This window comes from Musa acuminata, chromosome BXJ3-8 (assembly GCF_036884655.1).
Source record: "Musa acuminata AAA Group cultivar baxijiao chromosome BXJ3-8, Cavendish_Baxijiao_AAA, whole genome shotgun sequence".
In the NCBI taxonomy this organism is placed as follows: Eukaryota; Viridiplantae; Streptophyta; class Magnoliopsida; order Zingiberales; family Musaceae; genus Musa; species Musa acuminata.
The window spans coordinates 49,907,289-49,929,592 of record NC_088356.1 but is presented as its reverse complement, the minus strand read 5'-3'; the positions used below and the strand labels follow the sequence as shown (position 1 = coordinate 49,929,592).

Genomic DNA, 22,304 nt, shown 5'->3' with positions numbered 1-22,304 from the left:
CCAGTGCAATCCATGTGAATCCCCAGCCATTGTCTCGGAAGAAGACAACATGAGGGAACCATGTCAACCACTTCAAGTGATGGCTGTAGAGCCAATTAAAGAAGGAGAGGTGATTCCATGTTCCATCAGTTCAACAATTGCTCGAGACTGCATCTGGTAACACTTACAGCAGCAGGCACACCTTCTTGTCCTCTAGTGTCCACCTTCTTGTTGTCACCTTAATGCAACACAACACATCACCCTCTCACTTTTCATGTTGAGTCAACTGATAGAGGTAGTATGTAGGACATTAATATATGCTCCCATGATTTCAGATTTCATGTGGAGTCAACTGGTGGAGGTCCTATCTAGGGCTATGAGTTTCTCTCTTTATTACTATTAGTTTTCTTTTCATTGAGGAGGAGCACAAGTAGGAGCCCATCTTGGTTGCTTTTTAATATAATATGTCCTTGCTCTCCATTTCAATGTATCCAACAAGATTCATTGTTGCATTAATTGTTCTTATGATGGAAAACATCTAAGCAGCAAAGATACAAATGCATTCTTCTCGGCCAATGTCATAAGATTGATTTTTATCTGCACTGTGTGAACAGGCAACTGTTCTATTGTAAGCAAAATACAATATACTTGGAAGTCTCTAAAGGAGAGAGGATTGGCCATATGAATCTTGGGGAGAGGAATGACTTCAACTCAATCGTGCACATCATATGGTGAGCTACATCTCATCCATCGTAGACTTAATGTCACCTACAATTGGTCGGTTGGAGGAAGAACATTCTATATACGGTGTTGTTTTTAATGCTCATGACTTTGTGTAATAGGATAACTGATCTATTAATTTATTAAGAATGAATCATTATCCAAAATAAATAAAACTAAATTAATCATCATATTCTTAAAAGTTAATACAAATCTTTATCTAATTCTGATATAAAATTAAATTGATATTTTATATTTAATTTCTTTAGATTTATTTAAGGGTAATTAAAAAAAAACATATGTAGTTTTAAAAAAATTTCATATAACATTCTTTTTCATAAAAGTATATCTTACTCATATGTCTCAATTGTTGGCCACCTATGTCTCCATGGATCAAAAGTGTATTTTACTCATGAGTCTCAATTATTGGCCACCTATGTCTCCATGTATGGACCCCTAGTTGCTCTCATCCGATCGTACAACCTTTGTGTATGGGTTCTTAGGTGATCCAATAAGGCACCTGGTCCTCGGCCAACAGAGGTCATTGGTGCATGTGTTCCTAGCGTCTAGAGTCGTCGTCTAATGAGCGAGGTTTGTTACCTACCGAGGGCTATGGTTCTCGATAAAGGTTGATGGGAATGCACATAAGATATTGTTGTGTGTGGAGGGGGTCATCGACCAACATTCAGTTCTCGATGGTCCTCTTCTATCCTCTTTGACCACCACTGACAAACAAAGGATGAAGGGAACGAACACCAATGAGGAGGGACTCACACACGGAAGCATACATGATTAGTGCTGGAGTCAGAGTCACAAAGGTAAAATAATATTTTTATGAAAGAATGACTCTATGGCCACCATAAATATCATAAACAAAGGATGAAGAGAACATGTACAAACGAGGAGGAACTCACACACAAAAGCACATGAGTCACAGTCACAAAGGTAAAATAATTTTTGTATGAAAGAATGACCAATTAAAACTATAAAAAATTCTTAAAAACTATGGACTTTTTTTAAAAATTTATCCTTAATTTAATATAAAAAATATTTTAAAATTCAGGATAGGTATTATCTAAAGGCATATTCTCTCAAAGGTTGCGTGCACCTTTAACCAATTAAAACCTTTTTCTGGGTCTGTTGCCATGCCCACTGGCACAAACTTCTTTTGACTGTCATCTTATTCTGGCTCATCAAACTGAAAGCAACTGAGGTGGCAACAGGCACAAGAAGATGATCTTTGTTTGGTGTCTTCCTTATCTGGTTGCCATGAAACTAAAAGCAAATGAAGTGGCAAAAGGCACCATCAGATGATCTTTCCTTCATGTCTTCTTTATTTGTCTGCCACCAAACTGAAAGCTGATCTCTCTTTAATCTGTTCTTTATTTGGATGCCATCACACCGAAAGCAAATGAAATGGCAACAGGCACAACAAGATGACCTTTCTCTAATTCATTCTTTATCTGGCTGCCATCAAACTGGAAGTGAATGGGGTGATCACAAGTAATACTATTTCCATCATCATCTAATTCCCAGTAACAGTCGTGCAGTCAATGTAAGAACCCCCACACAACACTCTCTCTCTACCTTATAGATGCAAGATGTGCCCACTTCATCGTGCAGGCACATAACTCACAATCCCAAGTTCTTCAATGGCGATATATTGACAGGCGATCTGACTTATGCCCTACTCTGCAGCGTGGAGATTTTTGGTCACACTCCATTGGTAGAGTTCCTGGCCGAACACATCGTAGAAGACAATGTTAGCAGCTGCCTCTGTCAGCTGCAGAGACATGAACCCTTGACCATCATGGAAGAATTGGAGCTTGTCGGAGTTTGGGGTGAAGACGCCCCTCCATGCCTTGGAGCCGCCTCCGCTCGTCAGATACTGGATCGGACTGCCAATGAAGAAACACTATCAGCGAGATCGGAATACACCTTCTATAACAATTCATGTCGACGAGGCATCAATCAGATACTTCACCTGTCTTTGCTGCTGATGTGCTCCAGGCAGTGATCATGCCCATTGACGTAGAGATCGACGCCATTGTCCTGTGATCTCAGCAAGATCAGGACTTGGAACATCAAAAGCAGCCCTTTGTGTAAGAATTAGGAAGCAGACTTACCTTGAGGACTGGCAGAAGCAAAGCGAGAAGCTCAGGTGTGTCACCATGATCACTAACACTTCTCATCGTGTGGTGACCAACCACAATCTTCCATGGTGCTGTGGATTCTTTCAGTGCAGCATCCAAATCCTAATGACATATCTTCAAGTATTCAACAAAAAAACTTCAGAGATATGTATGGTTGCAGCAATTTGCCGATATACCATACCTTCAAGAGATTTGGGATGTAGTTTTCGCGAGGTGCGACTTCTCTCCAGTCATAGTGATGATGCTCTGGGTTGGTCCAATAAGATTCCACAAGGGGAGTTGTGTCCACGAAGAAGAAGTCTACGATTTCTGGTGACACAGAAACAATCATAAGAAAGACACTTCAACAGGATGTTCTACAAACAGCAGTCTTGATTTCACCTGCATTAAGGATGAAGTTTCTCAAGCAGAGCCATCGGCTATCGATATTCCGAAGAACAGGACTCAACTGTGCTAACACATCACCCCTGTAGTCATGGTTTCCCAGAACTAGAAGCACAACAAGATCAATCTTCATGAGATTAAACCTCAGATATTGATCACTAAGAACATCGATATCCATTTTGTTCAACTTACCGCTGTACCACTGCTTTTGCAGACTCTTTGAGGTGTATATGTCGGTGAATGACTCCTCAAATGCCTTGTCGTCGACGCCGGTGAGGCCATCCTCGTAGAAATTGTCTCCGGTGGATACCACGAAATCTATATCCAGCTCCTCTCCAATCCTTCCCATCTACAACGAATTACATGGGTTAATTCTATGAATCATGGAGTAAAAGACAGCATCTCACCATCAACAGACCAACTCGAGCTCCATGCTGCCCATTTGTCGATCAAAAGGGAAGATTCCATGAGTAATAATTCTCTCGATTGGCATATTCCAAAGGGACCCATTAAAAAAATCTGGAACATAGAACATGTTCCAACACAACCAAAGATCCAAGAAACAAGATCGTCGCCAGCTTCCCATGTAATCCTCTGCGTTGCTCTCCCAGATTGCAATCACCTCGTTCGACAAGATGAATCCTTTCCCCTCCCTCATCCTCCATCGCTTGGAAGACGAGGTAACATCGAAGGACGGGAGAAAGACCATGTCTTCGAAGGAAAAAAAAAAAAGTCTCTTTTTTGTTTATTTCGTGTGCAGAGCAATCGAACTATGGAAAGAAGACTTTTTTGGGGAGAGAATTGTAGAGAGGAGGAAGGAAAACAGAGAAAGCGAGGTTCACCTGAGTTGCGACTTGCGACTGATTGAACCGGCCTTTCCTTCCCCAGTCACCGACGACCAAGATACTCAGCGAGCCGTCGGGCTTGGCCGGGCTCTCGAACCTCTGCAACTCCGCGGAGCAGGCGAGGACGGCGAAGAGGAGGATGGCCAGAGCCATGGTCTCGCGCGCGAAGCCGGCCATGACTCCGACGGTTCGAGAGAAGACAATCACAAAGAAAGGGAAAAAGGGGGGACTTCTTCCGTATCGATCAAGATGGACGGATAGATGGTTAATGGAGTCGACGCAGGGAGGAGTTTTATAAGGGGGAGGGGAGGGGAGGGGATGGCGTGTGGGCGGGAGAGACGGCGGGCCGTGAAAGGAAGCAGGAGGAGAAGTAGCGACTCCTAAACAGTGAAAGTTAAACGTTCTCCAATCGAAACGCTTCCCGGTATTTACCGGTCGGACGCATACGGTTCTCTTGTGGGACCGACGAACGCAGCCGATACCAATCAAGAGACATCGCTTTGGTGAGTCATGAAAGGCTGAATAAATAATATACCCCCAGATTCCCAACTCGTTTTACTACCCGCGTGGCTACCGGGGATTCTCGTGGGGTCCGACGGTCTCGCAAATGACAAGGAAGGTAAAATTACCATGCTTACGTGCCTAGTCTGCTACCACGTGAAAAGTGTTCCGAAACAAAGGAGCATGGGCGATACGGTGGGTGGTGTTTGTAATGTAGCAGTGGAGCAGGTTAGGGAAGCTGTGAAAGAGAGACATGTTAACGCAAGGAGTGGGCTGTGGGTCGATGGACGGGATATTCCGGGAATATATGGTGATAAAGAAATGGAATCCTTGGAATATTCTGTCAGGTGGTCTTGTCGTTACGTGCCCATGCATGATTCCATTTTACTGATTATTTATGAGTATTATATATATATATAAGCCATTCACTTTTTTTTTTTATATGACAAGTATTTTTTTTATTTATTTCAATCATTTTCAAAAAATTACGAAATTAAAATAAACATATAAGATTGCTTTTACAGTAAAAAAAAACCAGAAATTAATATTTCATATTATATTGATGATGATGATGATAATAAATGCCTTTCTTAGAGGTTTTCATATTGAAACATCGGTTTAATTCATATATGGATATCAACTGAAAACCTCTAAATTACAGCATTTAGGTAGCTTATACTGTTTTACATTCCAACACAACACAAACAGGAAGAAAACACTTGAAAAGATAACTCTAGTGGTGTTGGAAGTCTGACGATCTTAGTGAGAAATAATTGATCTTGCACTTGTGCTGTTTGTTCCACAAGTCATTCGATCTTTTCCTTGAAGTCCCTCGCAAAGATGTCGTCGTTGTGTGTGTTCATCCTGGTAAGAAATCAATTGAACATGGCGTTACGTACTTCATCGCCAAATTCATCTTCTTTGTGTCTGGATTTTGACACTAACATGCTGATTTAAGCGTGCTTTGGCAAGTATAGTTCTGGATGAAATTTAGTGTTTGTTTATCTTTGTTCTTTTACTGTATAAAATCTCAAGAATTATGATAAGATCAAGATTCATCGTCGATATGACTTTACTAAGAGAATATATCTTTCAAAATATATGCACAATAGGTTCTTCGTCATCTTCTTATGATGTGTGTAGTAAGTGTTATGTAGATTCCATGTATCAAAGTCCCAATTAATCGAAGATAATAATCATATTATTTTGCGTCTTGTGCTTTTAGGTAAGGATTTGTCAATGGTTTACCATGATGTCTCTTTCGAGACCTTGATTATTATAACTTAGATCAAAAAATAATTAAGTTATACTTTGATTATTTTCTTATCTTAGACGGATGTATGATGCACAAATGAGATTTCTTGGGTGCTTTAATTACTTTTCTATCATAGCATAACACACAATGCACAAAGAGAAAATCTTAGGTTGCTTAGACTCTTTTTTTATATTTTTTTTCTCTTAGGCATATGCATCATACATATGAATTTGTCGAATGGATCACTTCAGATTTTTTTTTTTTTTTTTGGTCATGGGCGGATACATCATATGCAAAAATGACATTTTAGGATCTAATGGGTAAATAAATTTTTTTTTTTTCATTTCGAACAAATGTATCATGTACAAAAGGAGGTACTTTGACTATATTGGGTGTTTTAGATCCATCACAAGTGGACTAGACACTTTAGGATATGACAAATATTTTAGATATCTCTTTTATCATATGTGGATACATTATAGACAATGGTGACGCTTTTTTATTTTAAATGGATGCACCGTACACAAAGAGAATATATTGGGTTCATTATATACAAATGCATCATGCACAAAGGGATATGCTAGCCATATTAAGTGCTCTTAGCATAAAAATGATCTTATATACTTTTACATTTATTTAAGAGTTTAACTAAAAAGGATAGAAGATATTTTTAGAAGTTTTCTTCTTCTTTTTCTGTAAGCACAATATGAGAAGGTGGGTTTTTTTTTTTACACGTAACATAAGAAGATATGCATGACAATAGCAATTCGGGTGATTGGGGAGGTGAGGTTGGGCAAAAAGATAAGACATTGGTTACCTGAACTAGGACGAGCAAGAAGGTGAGGTGGTCGTGACTTGTCGTACTTAGGTCGAATAACAAGACGAAGTAGTTTAGCAGTTGCTAAGGTTAGGTAAGATAAGCCATATGTCTAGTTGCATTAGTAATATCAAGATAAATGATGATAAAGTATGGTAGTAAATATGTTTTATATATCAACAAAAATCAATGGTTCTAAGTCTTATGGGGTGCAAAACATTATTTTTGTTTTTATATTCTTATAAGAGCTTGGGATAGAGCCTAATTAGGAGAGGTTATGCTTAGCTTAGTTGTGGACTGAAAGGAAGGGAGGTCGAAATTAAAAGGGGTCTGAGGATTAAGAGAGGAGAGAAAAGAGGGGGTGAGGATTAGAAGGGGGGATCAGCCTTCCCAACTCTGAGTTGAGAGAGAATATTCCCAAAATAATGCAAAGAGATTATTTGTGTTGATAACTTTATACAGGAGAAGAAGATTAAAAGTTTAAGCCTCAAAAGGGTGATCAAGAAATTGTTGAGGTGGGGCAAGATGAAATACAAATTGACTACTTCATCTAGAGATGAAATGAAGTGCAAATTTTTTTCACTAGTTGCCCAAAAGATATGATATCACAGTAGAAAGAAGATAACAATACCATTCTCAAGTATTTCCTTACAAAATAGTCAGAAAAGCCCAACATAAGGGTATTAGAGATGGCACACATCATTTATGCCTTGAACACAACAATATGTTTTGTACAGATATATGTAGTTATCCCTTGCAACAATGGGCCATTTGAAATTTATTATGATTAATAAATAGTTAGATTATGTGTCATTATCATATATCAATTATATGAAAAGATAAACGATAGTTTGTATCATCCTGATTAACATTTGAATTTGTTGGGTGAGGCCAAAGAAGTCCGAAATTGATCCAATCGAGCTAATGTTTCAAGTACTATTATATCCGAAAAAAAGAAGTCATTAAGAATTTGACTCAAAGGATGCAGTCAAAAGCGAAAAATTGTAAATGCTTGTTTGACAACACTCTTTTAACAATCATGAACATCCAAAACTTGTAAATGCTTGTTTAGTAAGGTTTGAATAAAATGTATTTGAGGATGTCGCATCGTTCTCTACTGGTGTGTCATACGCCCAAGAAGCTCTTCGTCATCTTCGACGAATGACCTTTAGCATAACTAACAAGTGTTGATCGTATTTCATGCGTCGAGTCTTTTATCGATCAAAAGAGAATGACGATATCAAAAGGAAATATTAAAGAAGAAGAATCGAAGAAAATAACAAGTGAAAAAAACAATCTTTTTTCACACTTTGTAATGGATTATATGACATTTAATTTCATTTTTGTGGTCATAATCCATCCACAGATACAAGAAAAATGACACTAAACAAAAAAAATTACAGACGACACAAGGGAAGGTGAAAAAAGAATCAAAATGATTGCTTTGTCTCAAACAATCATCCTGATCGACTTCTCATTGTTCACAAAGAACTCTTTGGCTCCTCATCTCTGTTGAATCGGATGCCTGAAACAATATGAACAACTAGCACAATGGCCTTTTATCATACCAGTCTGATCTCCCCAAGCTAAACTCCAAGCTAGGAATTCTGTGTTCTTCGTAGGAGTCATTCGTGCCATTTGATCCGGAAGAATCATGCTGTTTAAAATGCAGATACGATAATGTCATCGCCATATCTCACGATATGTGTGAGAGTGAGTGATACTGTGTTAAAGTACCTCAATTTGTGATGAGAGAGGAGCCGATCGAAGACCGGTAGAATCCAAGTAATTTGAGTTGATCGGTAACCAGTCTTCTCGGCTGATACTTTTTGCCAAAAACAACTACCAAAAGTCAATTTAAAGAATTTGAATGCCAAGGAAAAAGATATTATGTTGTTGCTTGAAGATTGGATTTATGCAACTACATAAGAACAAAAATGGCAATGATATTATCGTTTATAGGTTATTATCTCGAATGATAAATCTATCGGGATTCGACTCAATAGGATAATTGACTCATTAAGATTATTAAATCAAAACTATTGACTAAAATACTTATCATACACCTTTCAAACTCTTATAATCTTAATATTATAGTTATATTAAAATATGGGAATAACGAGGGTGTTATATTCTCTCCTAATCAAGAGTTTAACGTCCTCGTCAAAACCCAAGATAATCGGAGTAAACCTTAGCATAATGCATGCGAGTGTACACTCCATGCTATGATGTGTCTACCAGTAGATTTTTTCTAATCGAGCCTCTCACCATTCTTTAGTACTAAGTCGGTTTTGATACCAATTATCACGACTTAACGTAATAAGATAATTGACTTATTAACTTTGTTGAATAAGAAAAAATTAGTCATAAAATCTTAAGTTAAGATTGACAATAGTATATCCATCAATCTTAGTTTTACTCACTTCCAATGTGAGATTAGTCGGGGTGTTATGACGTACCCTTAACAAACAAGATTAAGTGAGTACAAATATAATTCCTTCCTAATAAAATAACATAAAGTCCTGCTCGATGAAATGAAGAGAACACTAAGCTTCTGGGACAAGCGATTGGCTACCCAACATGCTTTGGTGACTACAATAATGTGTGGCCAGAGGACATGAACTTTTCTTACGGTAAACATATATCAGCGTGAAAAGAACAAGATATCTTCATATGACACTGACAAAGGTGGCATTCACAAAGTAAGGCCTATGATCTGCTTTTCAACCAGGGAATTCTATGTGTTTTTATTGGTCTTCTGCTTTAGATCTCCCTATAAGATCAAAGAACACAAAAGGACAGCGAAAAGAAAAGGCTGTCATGGCAGTCCTACAATGGAGGTGGAGTCAATGTTCTGATCTTGTTAAGCTTCAAAGCAATCAGTCAAACAAGAGGTGGGTGTGTGAGTGTGTCGTTACCCAGACGAGGTTTCCAGACAATGGTCTTGTTTTGGTGGATCTGAGACTTTGTGCTCCATGAGTAGTGGCTGATCTCTGTCTCTTGGTGCGGAATCTTCTTCGCCAGAATCATCAGATTGGCCTTAGAACAGGAGAACCGCATTAATGAGGTAATCACTTGGAAGAAAGCTTAGTAGAGCTGACCAAGAAGCAGGTGCAGTGAACAAAAAAGGCATAGAAGGCTAAGCAACACGGTTTACCTGAGGAAGCTGCTGGCTTGTCAGTCGATTTAATGGTTCTGTACATCTGCAACGCCAGAAAAGAGAAAAAAAGTTAGCAAAGGCCATTAAAGAGAGTGAGAGCGAGAGGAAAAGAAGTGGAAAATGGCAGTGAAGCGATGTTACTACAGTAGAGAGAGAGAGAGAGAGAGAGAGAGATAGAGAGAGAGGTGAGCTCAAGGAAAATCCAAAATCACACACGAGACACTCTGGTCATTCGTCTCTTTCCTTTTGATTATTTTATTACCAACGAGGTTGATGCTTTTGTTTATATCTTCTTATTATTGTGAAATGATGGCTACTTTTCTTCTGTCTCTGTGCCTTTTTCCATGAGTGGCAGTCTTCTTGTCTCTGGAGAAGCAGACCCATGACTGTCACTCTCATTCATTTAGTCAATCACTGCATCCTTTGGCTACTGTGCACATTGAGAATGTGAGAGAGAGAGAGAGAGAGAGAGAGAGAGAGAAAGAGTGGGAGGTAACTGAAGAAGAGTAAGAGTTTTAGCTGTGAGTTGCAAGTCACCTGCAAGTGGCTCTTGACATGGGCAAGGGTGAGATCCTTCACATCCATAAGCTCCAGAATTGACTTCGGTGTAGCCCCTGATGCCACAAACATAGGTATCAGATCATACCGCACAAGAGAGGTAATAATGAAAGGGTGCAAGATCAGGCGGCATTCGCATACTCTCATGGCCGCCGAGGAGTTCCACGGAACGGACAAAGCGTGTATGGAGGCTGCTAGTCCACCGCATTCTCGGTGCCCTCGTGCTCCGCTTCGTTGGGTATCTCGGGAGGAACCTTGACCTCATCAGGTTCTGCGAGGCTTCCCAAGATCCGACGCCACAAGGGAGGCGGTGGTAGCAACTGAAGGAATCCGATGATGACCCCATAATCCATGTCGGGAGAGGCGGCGTCCATGCATAAGATGAGACTGAAGAGTGGCTCCCGTTGTGTGGGTGCAAGTAGGAAGCCGTCGAGTATATAGCGCTCCAGCAACCAGTGGAAGAAGAAGATGAAGACAGCGAGGAGGAAGACATCTGGTTGAACGGCGACCGACTGTGTACATAGGTTGGAGTACCGGTCAGTGGTATGATGGATTCATGGAAAGGCGGTGGTCCTCGAAACCCCTGAAAGATGTTGCCCTCCGACGACGACATGGTGCTCGAGAGGGAAAGGTCGACGCACGCCCGGGAACCGCTGCCTGCGTCGGAGATGGCCGAAGGGGCGATGCTTGGAGGCCCGATTTGTAAGGATAGATCAGGGGAAGCTGGAGAGCTGGCTTCGGTGAACACCCCTTGCGATGACATCTTATGATCTCCTCCTTTCCCACTCTCGGCTCGAGAATCTAACTGACGCTTCAGTGGTTGAAGCTGGGAAATCTGGTAGACAGCGAACCGGAGATTGTTTTGCACTCCTAAGATCTGCAAAAGTGTCTTCTTCTATCTCTGTGTTGTGACCTAAAGAACACGAAGGAAAAGGAAGGTGGAGAGGAGAGGCAAACGGGCTGTCTCTTCTGCTTTCCTAGGGCATGTATAAATGTGGGAGATGAGACTGGGGAGAGAGAGAGAGAGAGAGAGATGATAGAGGAATATATGGTCACAACAGCTTTAGGTAATGCGTGGCTTTGAGGCTTCTTAATCTGAGAAGTTATCTCATCACTTTCCGACCAAGCTTACACTGACTCATTAAGAGGAATAACAAATGACATAATCCCAAAAGAACAAAGAAAAGTTAGAGAGATGTAGAGTGAGAACAGATGCAGAAAAATGATGCCCAAGGCATTCCAAGAGGTTCCTTCCTCTTCCAGTTTGCTTGACTTTAAGTCTCCCTCTCTCTCTCTCCCTCAGTTCCTAATTCTTTTGCTCTATTATAATTGAAATCAGACATATGGTACTGCCAGACAAAGAAAAGAAGTACCAGGAAAGATGCCTAAAACAGCCAGCATCAGATGACACTCAATTCATCCTCTCCTCTCTCAATGGTTGCTTAACCTGGAAGTTTGGCAGATGAAACCATTCTGAGAGTTCATTGTGCAATAAACTTCATAATTTGAGAGATTTCTTCTTGCAAGAAAATCCACAACATTTGATGCCATTGGTTGCTGCATTCCTTCTACAAACTTTCTTCAATGGTAACATTAGAAGTGATGATGATGATGATGATGATTATATAAGTACAATTGTTCTAAGTACTTAATTCCAAAAACCTTCTAGTTCTACTTCCCTTTTCATGCTCCAAAATATTCCTTTCCAAACCTACATCAACCTTGTCTAGGTCTGGAGTTATCTACATCATGCCCACATGACCTTCCTCCATTTCCCCCAAACCCTAGTTTCCATCAAGGCCTCCTTGTGATGCTTTGTCATTGGGAAGCACATCAAGTAGTTGATGACTCCTTTTAGATGGCTGAAAGGTTCTTCCAGAAACCACATCTACAAAACATACACAGAGGTCCTTCAACTTCAATGAGGTCTAGGCTCCATTTTCAAGAATTTTATGGAACATTGGAATACTAAACAACACTGTTACCTCCTCTTTGTCATCACAAGTCTGTGCAGGCTGCATTTATGGGGCATGAGGAGTCTATCAATACCTGCTTTGAATTCAATGACATTGGGGTTGCAGGTTCTTCTCTCATATGCCAATTGTGCATCACATGTTTCCTTTACTTTATGGACGTCCAATTAAAATCCTTCTCTTCATTCATGCATGCTGTGGTTCATGTCAAATACTTTCAGATTAAACATGGTCCCTTAGTTTAGCAGTTATACTCACTTAGTTCTATCAAAGCCTATTAGGGACAATAATTACCAGTATATTCTTAGGATTAGTAGCATGATGTGTATAATGATACACATCAGCATATGATACCCACATGAAATTATAATGCCGAGTTCTTATAATTGTGGATCAATAGATGCTGCAACCAAATAGGTTCTCTGAGGAATTGACATGCAAAAAACTGCTCCAAGAAATAAAGTAGAAAAGAGAGGAATAAGGGGAACTCTCATTGTCACCTTATTCATGTCAAGCTGCAAAGTTAAGACACACCATCTTAGCATTCACATTCGAAGGGGAGCTTTCATTGTCTCAGGAAAAGAGAGAGAGAGTATAAGAAAGATGAAATATAGGCCTCTTATATTTCACACAGGCACATCAATCAATTGAAGCAAGGAATCATATGGAACCCAAAACATTTGCTGGCCTTTGCATGGCATGATGATATGTTAGGCTTTCTAGTTTTCCCCCTTCATGTTTCACACCAACCCCTCCTGAACGAAAGTGTATGAGACTTTCTGCAGGAAATTGTCAAGGAAAATGTAACTACATAATTCACATAAAAGATTAGTATTTTTTTATATAAAATATAGAGTTGAGCTAAACCCTACTCCAAGATTTAGGTTTAGGACCTATCAACTTAGAATTTACCACAAGGTTTTGAAACCAAGATCAGCTACATCGAACACCATTTACGGTGCTCGAAAAGCTTAGAAAATCATTTTTTTGTATAATCGAAACATATTCACATAAGCACCAAAGAAATACAAAAATCAACTGTGGAAATAACATTTTCGCATGTTAATATGACCAAAAATCATTTCAATCAGTGATTCAAAAACCATCCATCATGTTCTAAACATTACGGATGTCGTGTCTTCTATTGTTCTAATGCTTCATTGTGGTCGGTCAATTCAGAATTTGCTTTATACCATCATATGCATGCCTTTTGACTATCACAAATCATGATCAATTAATCTTATCTTGGTTTTGAAACCCCACAATTGATTCGAGTTAATAATTGATATCAAGACCCAAATCATTCCATTTCTCTCTCACTCACTTATGTATGTGTAATGCTTAGGAAATGTGTATATTAGGAATTAGTTAACGAGCAATATATTACTTTTTTTGTGAGGTACATTAGATGATGTTATGTTCCGATAAGGAGAAGATGTTCGATTATATAGAATGTTGGTCAATATTGACTGATGATAATTGGGTAGTAAATGCTACTTCAAATCACATTGTTGAATTGAATCTGAATAGGAGAAATATTAAGAAAACCCATTAAGTATTTTATAGCTATGAATGTGAAAAATGGACCTCAAAACTTCCTTTTCCCCTCTCTGTCTTCTTCTTTCTTCTTAATAGCAAGTTTGACTCTGCAACAGTTTATGCATTATCTCTCTCTCTCTCTCTCTCTCTCTCTCTCTCTCTCTCTCTCTCTCTCTCTCTCTCTCTCTATATATATATATATATATATATATATATATATATATATATATATATATATATATATATATATATACACACACAACAACAACATACACAAAGATTGACAAAGATGTGCAGAACTTAATGCCCATTGAAGCTTTATTTATGAATCTGTATATCATAGCAATATTATATTATTATGTTTTTAGCAATGTTGCTACTTACATCAACCTATAGTGCAGTACTATTATACATGCCATGTATAGTTGACTAAATCTAATAATAGGAGTTGAATGAAGTTGCACTATCACATTCAAAATCAATTATACACATTACTTGGATGAGAAATTAGCATAGTGAAATATGATTTGATATTTAGACATAATAATTTATTTATTTTATTATTTATTATATTAATTTATAAACTGAACTTACATAAGGAATCTACCACCACACCCACCATCATTAGCCTGACAAATCGATGAGTTAAATAGGTTATACCGATATTTTAGATGTAAAAATATATTTGATGAGATTTTTAATTCTCAATCTTAGTAAGTAAGTCTGATACACCATTATAAGACTAGTATTTAAGGTATAAAAAATATATGAATACTGATCAAATTATTCGTCACTAGTAATCTATTGGATCTATTTTTCTAATATTTTTTTAAACCAATTCTGTGATGATGGAGGTGGATTTTAGCAAGCACAAGAACAAGTCTCATGGTAATGTAAGAGAGGCACATGTTACTATTCCTGTCATCTCTAAACAATAACATGAAAGAGAAAGTTGGACTCCAGCTTTTGCAGACACCAAATGGTGCAATCCATTAGTTCTTTTGGTACTAAAGGTCCAAGATTTTATTTTGTTTTTTTACTATAAATTAAAATAAATTTTGACTCCCTTCTTTAATTAGACAGGTTATTTGTTTTGCAAGTTATGAATTAAACTTCTACAGATTACACTAATATATTTTTCTAACTTGTTTATGTGTGGCAAATTAAACCTCTAAGTAAGTGATTAACCCTTGTTATCTCCAAACATGTAAGAAGATCTTAGTTAGATTAACTCAAATGTGGTATTAGATATCTTCTACTAATGTATGTTTCACATGTTAAGCTTGAGTGATCCTTCTAATTTACATGGGAAAAGAAGTGTTAGATATTCTTACTAAAAGGCTTTAGTTACATTTAAGATCTCATTTATTTGGGTAAAAAAAATAGCTGCAATCAAATGATTTGTTTAACAAAAAAATTATCAAATGGACTTTGTTCCCAAAAGTCAGAGAGTAGGAACAGCATGTGCTCCATGCATTTGACAATGGAGTGATCTCCCTTGGTAGAGTGGGGAAGGAACCCCACTGTTGCAGCACCCCTTTGTTGCTTTAGGTTAAGGTCCACATGGACTTACCCAAGCAGCTAAAAAAGGCTAGGTAGAACTCACACTTTATGTCATCTTTGCTTCTCACCCCACATGCAAAAAAGCTTTGCTGTTGCTTGATACTTGGAGAAGAGGAGAGAGAGAAAGAGAGATGACATTATTGACACTTTTGCTCATGGAGACCAAGTCCAACCATGGATGAGAGATAGAGAGAGAGAGAGAGAGAGAGAGAGAGAGAGAGAGATAAAGATGGTGTGATTTGGAAGTAAGGAATGTGAGAGATGGATGATTGGAGGGTGAAGCAGCTGCATCAACATAAGGCAGGCACTAAAAATAAAAGAAGAAATCATCCTGCAGATGTAAATTTAGCAAGGGAGAAGTAGGTCTTCAAGTTCTAAGAATCATCAGGAGAATGCAACTTTGCATACAGTCTGCTCCACGTAGATCACAATAATATATCTTCTACTATACTTTTCTCTAATTGTCATTAAAAATACATCTATTATTATGCTATTAATTGGGTCATGTAGATCATATATTTATTATAACATCCACATAAATCAAAGAGAGCATATTTTTACCCATCAACCTTCATCGATCCTCTCACCTCCCTCAAAAATATTTGGGTCATGATGACACACATCATTAATCACTTTGTTCTTTTCCCAGAGTCCACCACTGACAAGACAGCAGCCATTCCTATCCCATAAATGAGTCATGTCTACCGCTGTTTAGGTACGAACACATTGTTTCATGTCAAGGACATGACGTTCATGAGCAGTATCGAATCAGCTGTTGTGTCCTCGATGAATCAGAACTTGGCAACACTGTGATGGTGGAAAAGTATGATCTGAGATCTGCATCTTCGCTTGAGAGGGAATCCAAGCATTGGCTTCTCACTGTTTTCAGAACATTAATGAAGAACATGTTGACCTAAAATTGACTTCCATTCTTTGTTTTCTTGAATCGTTGTAGTTCCTATCTCTCTTTTTGTGGTGCAACTCAACCTGCATTGGAACCATTAAAGGATGACAACGTAGGATATACATGCTTGGGATTTACTTTCTATGGCTAATATTGCAAGAATTTTCCTATAGAATTCATACATTTTTTTTCCTGCTATATGCGGGATTAAGTTGATGTTCTATATGAAATTATACCTTGTGATGATGGCAAAAGCATCGAAAAGTAAGGATATTAACATTTTCTTCACATTTTTTCTGCAATTAATCCATATGAGGAGTATGATCGATATTGTATTTAGTCATCCATAGAGAGGTAGATAATTTTTAAACCCTGGATGAAAAAATCATGAGTCAGCGATAATTTAGTTGAAATATTATTGATATATTTTAGATGACTAGTTTAGTCAACTCGACTCAGCCCTCTTGTTTTGAAAGCCCGTCTTGTTGAAGGAGAGAGAGAGAGATTGAGTGTGTGTTGTCATAATGGATTTTGGATGTATTTCTGGATGAGATAAGCCATTTTCTTCCAATTAAATGAGAAATAAAAAGTTTTAAATATTATTCTAGATATTTTTGTACAATATATGTATATATATATATATTAAAAAAAATAGCTCGATTATCAATATCAAATTAAAAAATATATGTTTTAAAACCTACGAAACAAAGTCCCAAAAATAAATCTAGATGATCCTAATCACAATCCTCCCTTGATTTTTACCTATCATGGTTGGATTGCTTTCATAAGTTTTTGTAAGATATAGTAAGATATAGTGTCATGTGATTTATCACTTTCTTCTTGATATAACATAAGAAGAAATGAGTGGAAAGCAAGTGAAACAAAAGGACAAAAGGAATGATGATATAATTTTAATGCTATAATTTTATAATCTTATAGTTTATATATTAAAAGTAATACATCTTCTTATTCGAATCTTTTAATTAGTAAATAATAAAAAAAGTCTAAAAGTAAGATATATTTATAAAGTTATGGATAGAAAAAATGAAATGATTCAAAAATATCTACCGCAAGAAAATGAAAGAAGTTTACAGTAAAAAAATAAAAAAATATAAAAATATAAGAATATATTTATATTCATTAATGAAAGATAAAATTATCATTTTTATTGTTCATTATATACAGTAGAATATTTTTATTGAGTTGGATGCAGAAGTTTCATTTACCTCATCTCGGGATGCAAATGAGTTATATAAGCACTTCTTAATCACGGGACAATATCCCGCGGCAATGAGTTCTCGAGAAGCCGCGGCTTGTTCTGTTAGTCAAAAGAACAAACACATAGCGGTCAAATAGAGTGCCACCATTGCTTCATTCCCATCCCGAGATGCCGAAGCGCGCTTCTCTCTTCTCCCTTCTCGGCCGACGCGACCTATCCTCCCTCCTCTTCCCTCACCCTCCCTGCCCTAGCCGCCCTTTTGCTCCCCACGGTTGGTTCTCGATCCCCGCAGCCGTCTTGCCCGGCGTACGCGGCCAGTTCCGGTGTGCTTCCAGCGGCCGCGACGCCGCCTCCGCCCGGGATCGGAGTTCGCGTAACATCCTCGTGTACCTCCTCGGAATGGTCGCCGCGATGGTCGGCGCCTCCTACGCCGCCGTCCCCCTCTACCGCCGCTTCTGCCAGGCCACCGGTTACGGAGGCACCGTGCAGCGCCGCGACGTGATCTTCTTTCCCTCTTGTCCGTTGTCTTCTTCTTTGGTAGTCGGTCGATACTTTCATTTTATTTGATGAAGAAATTGATCGAAATCATTTCTTTTTTGCTTAAGAATCTTAAAATGCTTTCGGAAATAATCAACCGTTGATGGCTTGTGACGACGATTATGTCTGTGTAGAGTGTCGAGGAGAAGATCGCCCGCCATGCGCAAGAAGGAACCAAGGCTTCGAGGTAACGATTTCTCAACCTACATGTATTTATGACATATGGTAATATCGACGGGAATTATATATATGTGATCCACCCTAAGAATTTGCAAGCATTGTGTTGCATGATTATTTATTTATGTTTTTCTTGGTGTGGATTTTATCTTTTCGTCATGATTGTTTTGATGCAATTGGTAAGTATGAATCTTGTCGTCGGTGATCTGAGGAGAGTGCCTGCTGTGTGCCCAGTGCTGGGGCAGATACTGTTGTACTCCATTAATCCTACTAGTTACTCTTGTTATGTTGCCTTTCCTGCGTCTCCCCACTGTAACTTCCATCTCCATCCTGTTTATTGTCCAATGCTGTTTTATCTTTATCTTAGACCTGAGTTCTTTGGCCATACTCTCATTGATGTGGCAGTTTGTGGCAACTTCATCATTTATTTACTTCAACTTGCTTCTTAGGAAAAACCCATTTAAAGCTTTTCTTAGATCTTTAATGATGGGATATTTCCGCTATTATCATGTGCTATTGTCCCTTCTTTTTTCTTTTGGGGAAAGATGATATCTTCCAGAAGAGATTAGAGAGAAAAGATGGAGGATGTGGTAAAGAGAAATCGAGAAGTAAACAGAGAGAAGAGATCTTCAAAATTGTCATGTCTTAAGAGTCTTACAGTACCTTTAATTGTAAGCTCTCTTTTTTGCTTTTTCAACCATAAATCAACTGAGATTATTTCCTAATAAGTTAGGATTTAAATCCATGTGCATTCCTACGATTAGGATTAGGATCTTCTTCTCCTACTAGAACTACAAAATTCTCAATCATGAGGGTAATAAACTAACATAGCTAATATGATACGTTGCAATATAAACTGACAGAGATTTTGAGACACCTGATACATCAGTATAGCTGTTTATCACATGAAGTTAAAGAATTTGAAATGAGTTTGTGTACAGTGAAAGTGCATGATAAAGTTTGGTGAAGGTCTTATATCAAACAATGGTCCCATTCATATGATGTTTAAGAGAAATAAGAAGGAATTTGTTTTGAAGGTTAACCTGTTTAAAATTTCTGGGATAGTTGGGTTTGGCATTTAATTTAAGACACTTAACAAGAATGTTACTCTATTCCTAACCAAGGATTACGTTAATGAGTTTGTGTACAGTGAAAGTGCACAATAAAGTTTGGTGAAGATCTAATATCTAACAATGGTCGCATTCATATGATGTTTAAGAGAAATAAGAAGGAATTTGTTTTGAAGGTTAACCTATTTAAAATATCTGAATGTTGGGCTTGGCATTTAATTCAAGAAACTTAACAAGAATGTTACTCTATTCCTAACCAAGGATTACCTTAATCCGTGATTATTATCTTCAATTGGTCTTTCTACGTGAAGCGGGAGAGATTTAATCAAAGATAGAAGACTAAATATGGTTGATATGATCAGGTGAATATGGTGGTGGTTGTCCTTTATGACGAAGATTGTTACTCACATGCTATAGCTGGAATGTTCCAGAGGAATAATGTCATAGCACGTCGTGTCCCTACTTTGCAAGTTGTAATGTCATCTTAGCATGGCTTGATTATAGAATAGATCAGCTTCAATCAATTATAATTTTATACTTGATTACTCCATCAAAACTCACAAAATGTTCTTTAGCGCATTTAGTGTACTGCAGTTTAAGACTGGAATATAATTGAATTACGCTCTGACCTTTGCTTTCGACAGGGAGCTTGTTGTTCAATTCAATGCTGATGTTGCTGATGGGATGCCATGGAAATTTACCCCTACACAAAGAGAGGTTACCTTTTGTTATTAACTCTAGTAATGGATAAGTTTATCTAATTGTTTTTAGTTCACATAGGTCAGGGTTAAGCCAGGAGAAAGTGCCCTTGCATTTTATACTGCTGAAAATCATAGCTCAACTCCCATAACTGGTGTTTCTACATACAATGTTACCCCAATGAAGGTATGAATTCTCAAGTTGTGCATGTTTCTCAACCCATTTTCGAATGTCACAGTTTATCGATATAACTTACCTCATGAGTTTGGAAAATAGTTCACATAATTTCTATGATGATAGAAACTTGTGCTGGCTTGGTGTTGATAACTTTTAATTCTGTGCCTTGCAGGCCCGTTTGTTGTCTACAATTCCTTACTAATATAATTATGAAGTTCATCGAACAAAAAAATTAGACATAATTGCACTCTATATACTGCCTGGAAAGAGTAAAGCTCTAACAGGAGATATTAAGTTCCCTTTTAAGAGCTACATTGATCTCCAAGGCATGGATAAGCAGAATTGTAAATAGACAGAGACCACATGTGCTAAGAGGAAAGACTAATTAATTGATAACTTCTGATGAATTATAGCAGGCTCTTTGATATTAACAGATCGATTATTTTGTCAAAATTTCTCCATAGTGTTATTAGCTTAAACAATAATCTACAAGACACCCTTTCACCTATTATTTTGAGAAAACAGTAAACAATTGGTTTGGATTGGGATATTTACGTAATGTGGACGGCATTTGTTGCAAGAAATGCCATGCTTGTGCACATTAGGCTTTTTTTTTTTTTGGTATCAGGGATAATAATTTTGTCATTATACTGTAGAAGACAGATACAGCTCCCTTCATGTTCATCCTGAGAAGAAAAATGGTAGCTTACTGTTATACCAGCCATGATGATCTAAGAGTTAGATATACAGAAAGATGTATCAAATTAGCAAAACCCGCCTGCTTTGGCCGATCATTATGTATTTTCACTGTCAAGAAGTTATACTCAAAAGGTTGGACAGGTCATAATATTATTGGGATATTTTTCCGCAGGCTGCAGTTTACTTTAACAAGATTCAGTGTTTTTGTTTTGAAGAGCAGCGACTTCTTCCAGGAGAACAAATTGACATGCCGGTAATGAGTGAACACTGATACTACTGGACATGCTAATTATTATCTTTTAATTTCTGATTACGAAACTTTGGACTTGGGAGTCGTCTGCAGGTTTTCTTCTACGTTGACCCAGAGTTTGAGGCTGATCCTAAGATGGATGGTGTCAACAACCTGATCCTTTCATACACCTTCTTTAAAGTTAATGAGCGTTAGCAAAGCATCACAAGCTTCATTTCTTTACCACTTAGTCTGTGAAGTCTCCAGTGACAGATAACTGTTCTTGTATTTTCCATATATTGTTTTGTCTTATATACTGGAATGATATCAAAATGCTATGTAGAATACGAAATTGTCACTGAAATGAAATAATAATTCATTGATCCTCACCCTCTAGAGGATTTTAATTGGCTCCCATTCAAATTTGAGTTTCAAAATGGATGTATGTGCTTGGGGAAACCTATTCTTGTATCACCAGAAGAGATTATGTTAGAATTTTAAGTTATTGCGCTCGAGTATAATTGGTTTCTCAGAACCGGAAAAGATTTCAAGGTTTGCAACTTGTGAAATCTCACCCAAAGTATTGAATCTCTCAAAAGACAAAAAAAAGTGAAAAGATGCTTGTATATTAAGATGAATGGTACTGACTGATGTACTCCAAATTTGAAGCCCTATAATGTATTGAAAATTAGGAACAAGATGGATATTGTCATCAATAATCAATTACGATGACCATCTAGTTAGTTGGTTCCATGCTTTTCTACAAATTTGTCTTCTTTTTGTAAATTGGCTTGAAGTATAATAAGCTCATAATCTCACATTATCTACCACTTATTAATGTAACTATTTGTATCCATATCGATGATGATAATTAGTGTTGAACAAAACAATCAATTTTTTAAAACCATGACAGTGTCACAAGTTTTTTTTTTCTTATTCTTTTTTTACATTGCGTAATTGAATTAACATCCACAAAATGGAATTATTAAAGAGTAATTATATCTTTTTTAATATATCTATTGAATTTGTGGAATTCTAATTTGTGGACAAGAATAGAGTTTATACTAATTTAGCCGTTCCTCTTTTTAAAGAAGGACCGTTATAATGTTCGATAACATACCCGTTATTAACAAGCAAGATAACAGC

At 37.6% G+C, this 22,304-nt stretch overlaps 3 protein-coding genes across 4 annotated transcripts; 1 reads left to right on the top strand and 2 right to left on the bottom strand.

The window, feature by feature from the left end:
- Positions 1-2,124: 2,124 nt before the first annotated feature.
- On the bottom strand, positions 2,125-4,380 carry LOC103995819 (purple acid phosphatase 17). The gene is made up of 7 exons (XM_009416519.3): positions 4,079-4,380; positions 3,429-3,585; positions 3,234-3,341; positions 3,034-3,161; positions 2,826-2,954; positions 2,684-2,751; positions 2,125-2,597 (listed from the first exon to the last, which is right to left on the bottom strand). Exons 1-7 carry the CDS (start codon positions 4,256-4,258, stop codon positions 2,387-2,389), a joined length of 981 nt encoding a protein of 326 aa, XP_009414794.2. The 5' UTR covers positions 4,259-4,380; the 3' UTR covers positions 2,125-2,386.
- A 3,541-nt stretch (positions 4,381-7,921) lies between these two features.
- On the bottom strand, positions 7,922-11,515 carry LOC103995820 (transcription repressor KAN1-like). Its single transcript, XM_009416520.3, has 6 exons — positions 10,514-11,515; positions 10,352-10,428; positions 9,812-9,857; positions 9,573-9,693; positions 8,392-8,479; positions 7,922-8,311 (listed from the first exon to the last, which is right to left on the bottom strand). The coding sequence occupies exons 1-6, from the start codon at positions 11,133-11,135 to the stop codon at positions 8,198-8,200; spliced, it is 1,068 nt and encodes a 355-aa protein (XP_009414795.2). The 5' UTR covers positions 11,136-11,515; the 3' UTR covers positions 7,922-8,197.
- Positions 11,516-17,641: 6,126 nt separating this feature from the next.
- On the top strand, positions 17,642-21,573 carry LOC103996449 (cytochrome c oxidase assembly protein COX11, mitochondrial). 2 transcript variants are annotated; one of them, XM_065163591.1, is made up of 6 exons: positions 17,642-18,068; positions 18,242-18,294; positions 19,999-20,071; positions 20,135-20,239; positions 21,102-21,182; positions 21,273-21,573. In XM_065163591.1, exons 1-6 carry the CDS (start codon positions 17,739-17,741, stop codon positions 21,372-21,374), a joined length of 744 nt encoding a protein of 247 aa, XP_065019663.1. In that variant the 5' UTR covers positions 17,642-17,738; the 3' UTR covers positions 21,375-21,573. The 2 variants fall into 2 exon arrangements, with proteins under 2 accessions (XP_065019663.1, XP_065019662.1); XM_065163590.1 differs by having other exon boundaries at positions 17,642-18,107.
- Positions 21,574-22,304: the final 731 nt, after the last annotated feature.

Coding starts and splice junctions, on each gene's coding strand:
- LOC103995820 (XM_009416520.3), bottom strand. CDS start 11,135: ATGTCATCGCAAGGGGTGTTCACCGAAGCCAGCTCTCCAGCTTCCCCT. Junction 10,429..10,513: donor ACTCCTCGGCGGCCATGAGA/GTATGCGAATGC, acceptor TTGTGGCATCAG/GGGCTACACCGAAGTCAATT. Junction 9,694..9,811: donor CAAGCCAGCAGCTTCCTCAG/GTAAACCGTGTT, acceptor TCCTGTTCTAAG/GCCAATCTGATGATTCTGGC.
- LOC103996449 (XM_065163590.1), top strand. CDS start 17,739: ATGCCGAAGCGCGCTTCTCTCTTCTCCCTTCTCGGCCGACGCGACCTA. Junction 18,108..18,241: donor GTCCGTTGTCTTCTTCTTTG/GTAGTCGGTCGA, acceptor ATGTCTGTGTAG/AGTGTCGAGGAGAAGATCGC. Junction 20,072..20,134: donor TTACCCCTACACAAAGAGAG/GTTACCTTTTGT, acceptor TAGTTCACATAG/GTCAGGGTTAAGCCAGGAGA.
- LOC103995819 (XM_009416519.3), bottom strand. CDS start 4,258: ATGGCCGGCTTCGCGCGCGAGACCATGGCTCTGGCCATCCTCCTCTTC. Junction 3,342..3,428: donor GCAAAAGCAGTGGTACAGCG/GTAAGTTGAACA, acceptor TTGTGCTTCTAG/TTCTGGGAAACCATGACTAC. Junction 3,162..3,233: donor AAACTTCATCCTTAATGCAG/GTGAAATCAAGA, acceptor CTGTGTCACCAG/AAATCGTAGACTTCTTCTTC.